Raw genomic sequence first — 8,306 nt, 5'->3', positions numbered from 1 at the left:
AGTTAACGTTTACACAACATTTAGAACAAAAATCGATACCATCATTAGAATTTTGTTGTGAACCTTCGTAAATCATTGGAAATATCGTGCACCAGGGAACTCTCTCGCGATAACGATTACTGAATTTCACGATACTCTCAACACTTTAACATTCTGTACCACTAGATTTAAATTAAAAACAGAACTACATTTTCTTGTAAGCAGTGATTTGAAACAACTAGGGAGGGAAACTTAAAAGAGTGAATGTTTGTTTAATTTTTTATGTGTAATTAATCATGGAATCTACAGATTATCTAGACGTTATTCGTTTTCCGGTGACTCTCTTGAAGTTGTGTGGCTGCTATGTTCCCTCATTGCCGGAGAAAAAAACTGAGAAGATGTCCAACTCCAAGAGATTAAGTCTGTGCGGGTCATTGTATTTCACGTACCGCGTGGTCATCGCGCTAATTCACTTGGCTGACATGGTCAGGTCTCTTTCTTTTGAAGTCTACTGCATTCAAGATTTCAACACCTCCATGGCGTATTATGTCCAGTGGTACATTTTCTTGTACTTCGGCTCCACCGCCTACATAATAGAGTTCTTTGTCACCAAACGCTACTTTCAACCTCTTCTGGGCATGCTGCAACGCTACAGTCTGGACTTTGGCTTTTTGGGTAACGTTAAAAAATTGAAGAGATACATAAGGTGTTTATTTCTTGTTCTCTTGATTGTTAGCTTTCTGTTCAACTTTCTGTTAACCACAGCTTATCTGTTTTGGATTCAAAATAAAACCCCGTATTTCATCTATCCTTTCCACAAGAGCGCTGGAGTCTCACAAATTATTATTTCATACGTGACACTGATTATCACAACTCTTATATACCAGACGTCCTGCGCCTACTTCGTTCTCTACACAGCTTTGATTGAGATTGTCAGCTTGGAATTTCGATCGACACAAAAGGAAATGAGTGAAGCCTTGCGAATTGAGGCTTCGTCACAAAACAGAGAAGAGGCATTCTTCAGAGTGAGGTACAAAGCTTTTTAAACATTATATATGTTCGAATCTTGGTATTTCGGGATCTTTGGGCGCCTCTGAGTCCACCCAACTCTAATGGTTACCTGACATTAGTTGGGGAAAAGTAAAGGCGTTTGGTCGTTGTGCTGGCCACATGACAACCTCGTTAACCGTAGGCCACAGAAACAGATGACCTTTACATCATCTGCCCTATAGACCAAAAGGTCTGAAAGGGGAAATTTCTTTCTGTAAAATATTTCCTTTTTATTTTATATTTAAATATTATTTTATTTTCAATACAGAATTCTTGTCATTGTCAAATTCTTTTACCTTTGTTCTCTTTTCAGAGATCGGTATCGTTATCTGAATGATGTTGTCAACAAGTTAACCCTTCTAACAAGGTTCTATGCTATGGCCACGTTCATGTATACTTTAGCCATTGTTCTGTTTGTTCTGTTTGTACTGGGCGGGGAAGGTTTGGACGCAGAGGAAACGTTCACGGAAATAGCTTTTCTTGGAATTGGATTGTTTCTTATAGCATTTATCTGTATACGTTGGGGGACTCTACCTGGCTCAGTAAGTCCATGCTCTCTTGACAGAGTAGATAGATAGATAGATAGATAGATAGATAGATAGATAGATAGATAGATAGATAGATAGATAGATAGATAGATAGATAGATAGATAGATAGATAGACAGACAGACAGACAGACAGACAGACAGACAGACAGACATGCAGGCAGGCAGGCAGACAGACAGACAGACAGACAGATAGATAGATAGATAGATAGATAGATAGATAGATAGATAGATAGATAGATAGATAGATAGATAGATTTATTGTCTTCCAAAGTATTTTTTCCATTATTACATCTATTTGCCTATATATTCTTCAAATGTAGGCCAATGCTATCACAGAATCTATTAGAACATCCAATTTAAACAAAGAATCTCCAAAGTTTCTCCAGCAGGTAAACTCACGTATAATTTTAAATCATAGAGCTAATGTTCTTGATGTCACCAGCTTATTTGTCATTCACAGCATTTATCACAAGTCTATCTCATGCTGTGGTGCTATGTTTTTACCATCTCTATATTTTGAGAGCCTATAGCAGATAATGTTACCATAATGGTTTAACGAATAACTTTCTAAAATCTGAATCTCAAAATTCCATACAGCTCTAGAAATCAAAGTGGAGACCGTCAGTTTGCAACCCAATTACGTTACTGCTACACCGTCCAGCCCCACAAATAATAGTTTATTAGTTATAAATCATATTACAAATTTCAACATGTATTAAAATTTGATGGAGTTATGTTTTCCTTATGATTACAAAGAGTATATTCACTCACTCACTCACTCTGTTTGATAAATATTTTGAACACGTTATTTCTCCCACACCCATTCTTGGATCAAGTTAAAACTTCACATATTTTTTTTCTACCTAATAATAATAATAATAATAATAGTAATCAGGACAAAAAATTACGAGAAGCATATCCTGAAACTCAATGTTGTCGACAAATGCCGAAAATGTGGAAATGTGGGCGAGTCGATTGAACACATTATGGCAGGATGTCCAGCCCTATCAGAATCAGCCTACCTGGATCGCCATAACCAAGTTGCAAAGTTAATACACCAACACCTGGCTTTGACGTACAATTTGATCAGTAACGACACTCCTCCTTATTATAAATACTCTCCGCAAGAGGTTCTCGAGTCTACTGAACATCTGCTGTACTGGGATAGGCCTATTCTGACCGACAAAACGGTAGATTTCAATCGCCCGGATCTGCTGTTCATCGATAAAAAAGAAAAAACCGCTACCATTATCGATATCGCCGTACCACTGTCTCATAATTTAAGAAAATCTGAGATATAAAAACAAAGAAAATATGGGAACCTAGGCTTGGAGATTAAGCGTCTGTGGAAATTGTCCAAAATAACAATATACCCCATTGTTATATCAACCGAGGGAATAATAACAACTGACCTCACAGACACCTTCAAGGCCCTTAACATTCCTAGGAACATCTTCGTTGCCTGTCAGAGGGCGGTACTGCTGCAGACCTGCCACATCACCAGAAAATTCCTCAGTGGAAACTGTTAAAGGGACTACGATGAATTTTGTTTCTCTTTAGCGAAACTCGACCCTGGCAGCGCCAGGGAATGACTACTCGTTCATTTCTAACATAATAATAATAATCTATATTGTCCGTTCGGAAATTTGTCTTACACTTCGTGCATTACGCCAAACAAAAAACATTATAATTATAAGAAACCAAAGTGTACATTTATACCAGACTCACTCATAATTTACATGTGACAAAGTTTATATCAGATCACTGATCAATAAAAAAAATTAACCAATAAGTCAATTAATTATTGGTAATAATTATTTTGTTTGCTATTTTAAAAAAGGGAAATAAATGTTACATTATTGATTATTGTAAATTATTGTAAATTGTGGTGTTATTTCTCTTAGATGAGCTTTGCTATTTAAAAAATAAATATTTGTTTATTTATTTTTTTTACTAAATTATAGTAATAATAATAAACTGTATACATGGCATACTGATGATAGTTTAGACTTGTATTTTTGACCAAAAATCAACTTGTAGGTTTGATAGACATTCAGTACTCTCTTCAGGTGCAGTTGTTTCTGACCGAAGTGTCGACGACCAAAACAGGCATCGACTTGTTTGGTTTATTCACCATCGACTCCTCCACCATCCTGATGGTAAGATAAGACAAAGCTTTTCATGTTCCATACACGAAACTGCTACATTAGTGGGACATGTCAAAACTCAATTTAGCAGTCGTATTGGATAGTTTGTTTTTACAAAGCATATATCAACTCTGTCTGTCTTTCTATCTGCCTATATAAATCATATTCATTTTATGTCTTCCACTCTCCTTTCTCTGATCAAGTTGAAACTTCGAAAAATTATTCATGAATCAATTTTTAAAATAGTAATCAATTATTAGATTAATAGGCGATAATAAATTAATTTCAATATGCATATAAAAAGGGATATAAATCTTTTATTGAACGGTTCTTTACCTTACAAAAGCTTTTTTTATATAATTTTCTTTACATTTTTTACTTTTTTATGTGCAAGGTTCTTTTGTATTCAAAACTAGGCTACATTAGAAATAAGAAAAAAAAAGGATGTAAGCAAAATGTTTGGAAAATGGCTTTCAGTCCCTCGCAAACATTTGTTTGTTGTTGAATTTATGTTTGTATAGGTGCACGTGGGTGTGTACCTTTGTTGTGATTGAAAAGAACATATATATATATATATATTCATAACTCGACGTGTAAAAAGTTAGGCTTACACATAATGCTTTGAATTTGGTTCAATAATTTGTAATTACATAAACTTTTTTATTGAGTTTATCTACATACATGTTAATTGTTGTTTCACTAAGGCATATGTCGAACTAACCTGGAGTTATATAGGTTAAAAGCATATAGGTTTCATTTCCATTCATAAATTATTTTCTGTGATCTGTAAATAAATAAGTAAGTCACAAATAGTCTCACGTCTGTTTCATTTTTTACAGACTGACTTTTTTTTCTTTAATCTACCTCTACTCACAGCTCTTTGGTACAGTGCTCACCTACGGAATCATAGTGATTCAGACACAACAGGACACCAGTAAACATTGTCAATGTCATTGTAACACCACGTGTGTCTAGACAGTCCAGTAATAAAGTTACATCCAGTGATACTTTAAAGCAGTGGTTCCCAAACTTTTTTCTCTCGTAGACCCCTTGCCATGTTTTCTGGTTTTCCGTAGACCCCCTGCTTAATTTATATTAAATTTTTAAAAATTCATCAATTTCAAATGACACATTTTGTTTCAAATAATTTCTAACCAGTGAAACGATGAGTGAAAAAGTAATTTAAAACTACAATTCAAGTTGAATTAATTTTTTAAAATAAATTTATTAAACTGGCACAAATTAAAACCCATGATAGAACAGTGAATACGTATAGCATACAATCACTAAACACATTGGAAACTTTTTGTTTTTAAAGGCTGGCAAGCTCACCATCCTTTGCTACGGAGATAATTTTTCATATAGGGATTCGCTGTTTTATGAAGTAGTTCTTTAAAACATTAAATATTAATGTGCCTTAAGTATCATAGTAAAAGTTTTCACAAAGAGCCGTTTTTCGTAAATTTCTTGAGCCATAATAATTTTTAAAAAAACATCATTACCAGACAAGGTTGATTCAGCCAGCTGTATAGAGAAATATGTTGTTTGCAGAAATATGTCATTTGCAAAGACTTACATAAGAAGAAAGAAATATTTGACTATATTCCAACAAAGCTTAAGAATTTAGTGAACTCTTCTACAAATCCATTGCCTTAACAACCAATGGGTCAGAGTTTGCATGGATGGTTCTCAGAAAGCCACCACAAACGGAGGAGCTGGAATACTCATTGAATGGCCTCATGGAGAAAAAATAATTAAAAAATTAAGTTCATCGTAACTAATGAGCTCTATGACAACCACAGAGAAGAAATAGGAGCATTGGCCAAGTTCGCCAAACAGTTAATTTTTTTTCGAGACCAATCTAAAAAAAGTCCTTCAAAGCTAGAGAAACTCTGATTCCTCCTGAATAAAACAACTCATGATGCCTGGACTGACGTTCGGTGGTCACCTTGCCTGCTCGCATCTCCTGCCGGGAGGTTTGGGCTAGGATGTAATTATCGACATAATCTGAAGGAACATCCAAAAGATATTGTACAAAACATATTGTGTGACCTTGTAAAGCTCAACAACAGCAAGAACACAGTTCTCTAATGTTGAAACAGAAGGAAATAGAAGGCTGACTGACTTGCCAAATGTGAGAAAACAAATACACACTTGAACATAGCACTCTATCAGGAAGAAATGAAGAAACTAATAGTCAATTGTAAAAACGAGAAATGGACAAGCTCTCATTCGATATACAAGAAAGATGACACCTATTATAAACTATCCCGATAGGATCATCTTTAATTTTTCACATCAGAACCGTACACATCATAATGAGAAAACATATGTTCCGGAAGCTCAAAATTGGGACCATTGAAATTTGCCCTTTTGGAGTGTTACCATGAATGCCGACCATGTCTTCAAAATTGCATTCTTCATCAAGAGGCCCAAAACAAGACACTGGCCATAAAACTCAAACGTAAAATTCTTTTAATGATATAAGTTTGTGTAAGAGTTTTTACAATTTCTTTAAAGGCTGGTAAAATCAATAATTTGCCTATCGTATGAGGTTTTCAGTATTTTATTATAAGTAAAGAGATATAGTAAAGCGCTCACTAATTATCATCTTCTCAATATCAGGTCATACAGAGATTTTGTGGGTGTATTCTGAACTTTATCTTTGAGTGTTTGAAAGCTTTGCAAACCTTCATCTTTTTATCAGGGTGGCATCATCTCAAATGATCCTCCAGCATAATTGGTTTCATAACATCATACAAAAAATGGCACATTAACACTCGCTTGTTTGACAAGGAAGTAATGAAGTTCAATTTCAAATACTTAACGCTGTACAGTCTACATTTCGTTTTGTTGATGTTATAACTAGAGAAAACTACACTCTTTAAATCTAGTTATTCAATGAAATAAAACAACTTTTCATTCAATCAGCATGATAAAAATTTAAGGATTTCCTAAGGTACAAATCATAAATGTGTGTATGAAAAGATTCCAATTGTCAAAATAAAAGTCAAGACAGGCTAAATTGAGATTCTTTATCGTAGACCCCCGTGCACATCTCATGGACCCCCAATTCCCTTTTAAACTTTCGTAGACCCCTTGGAAGTCTTCGTAGACCCCTGGGGGTCTAAATAGACCACTTTGGGAAACACTGCTTTAAAGTGACCATACTTTTGGTCTATTCAACTTGTAAGTTCAGAAAAAGCTTTATTTCTAGTGCAGCTGAGCTGTTATTGTTTGAGCTTTTGTTGAAAGAATAGTACATTTGCATTAAGTTATATGATTTTAGAATGTATTTTATTTATGCTGTCGCTCCAAACTCATTATTAGGAAATAACTATTCCTAGTACTAGTTGATGTGACCAACTCATAGACACACAATCTAGTAAAACATTCGGTTAGTAGCAGGGGCGTAACTAGGGATTTGGGGGCCCGGGGGGATTGACCTCTTTGGGGGCCCCTTGCATTTTGACATTTGACATATGACATGGAATAATGTACGCAAAAATATATAAGCCCCAAATCAAATTGGTTCAGTATATCAGTAAACCTAACAAAAAGTAATCATCAAGACTCTTTTAATGAATAATACCGTTGTTCCTAGTAGACAGGCCCGGCCTTAGGCCACTGCAGCCTATGCCGTCGCAGTGGGCCCCGCGCTTTCATAGGACCCGCGCTAATTCTAAGTGTACATTATTAAATTAAACCATTATAACGTATATAAAATAACAGGGTTTTTGCGACCTCCTGATTTTCCAGGGCCTCCAGGAAATCTCATGAAAAGGCAAAATATACGATAAAGTCCTGAACTTTTTTTGAATTTATTTAAACCTCCTGAAAGAATAGACGAAATTGAGATTTTGGGGTGCCTATAAATAAAAAGTGGCATTGCGAGCTTTCATTTGATAAAAATTTATTGCAAAGACGAAATTAGGCCTATTTTCTAATAAAAAAAAATAGTATTGACATATAGTTTATGTTTTGTGCGAAAGCAAAAGGATTAGATGGAAATAAAAATAGAGTTTCCATTGTATTGAGGAAAGATGAATAGAGGGGTAATAACTCGAGTGTGAAGTTTATTCTAGCATTATTAAGAATAACTTTTGGATCTTTTATACTCGATTCTGTAAATTTTGCTTCAAGGTTAATTAGTGTAGCCATAAAATACTCGCCATTTAGATCTATTATTAGTAAAGGTAACAAGATACCTGGAATTTGCTGTATATCATGCAGTTTTATTTCGTGGCAACAAAGTTTAAAATGTAAAGCTAACTTTAAAAAAAAACTTTGATCTCTGTGGAAAAAAATATTTTTAAAATGTCAACAAAGTCAACGTACTGATAGACCTAGATCTAGGTTTAGGCTTTGTGATAAATTTAATCCATAAATGTTGAAAAAAAAAAGACACCCGTTGACACTATTTGTCAATCAAATATTAATTTATGTATTTACAAATAAATTTCGGACACCCATTTGGGCCCCCCCCTAGGTGGGGGCCCGGGGGGATTTTAAAATCCCCCCTCCCCCCCCCCCTTAGTTACGCCACTGGTTAGTAGTAAATAATGTGTAACCATAGAAACA

General features: G+C 34.9%; 1 protein-coding gene across 1 annotated transcript; it reads left to right on the top strand.

Annotated features, from left to right (window-relative positions):
* Positions 1–4,734, top strand: LOC106077204 (uncharacterized). Its single transcript, XM_013237982.2, has 5 exons — positions 1–1,009; positions 1,343–1,571; positions 1,899–1,967; positions 3,648–3,737; positions 4,602–4,734. The coding sequence occupies exons 1-5, from the start codon at positions 276–278 to the stop codon at positions 4,698–4,700; spliced, it is 1,221 nt and encodes a 406-aa protein (XP_013093436.2). The 5' UTR covers positions 1–275; the 3' UTR covers positions 4,701–4,734.
* Positions 4,735–8,306: the final 3,572 nt, after the last annotated feature.

Source organism: Biomphalaria glabrata, chromosome 6 (assembly GCF_947242115.1).
Source record: "Biomphalaria glabrata chromosome 6, xgBioGlab47.1, whole genome shotgun sequence".
In the NCBI taxonomy this organism is placed as follows: Eukaryota; Metazoa; Mollusca; class Gastropoda; family Planorbidae; genus Biomphalaria; species Biomphalaria glabrata.
The sequence above is the reverse complement of the archived record's forward strand: the minus strand, read 5'-3'. Positions and strand labels throughout refer to the sequence as shown.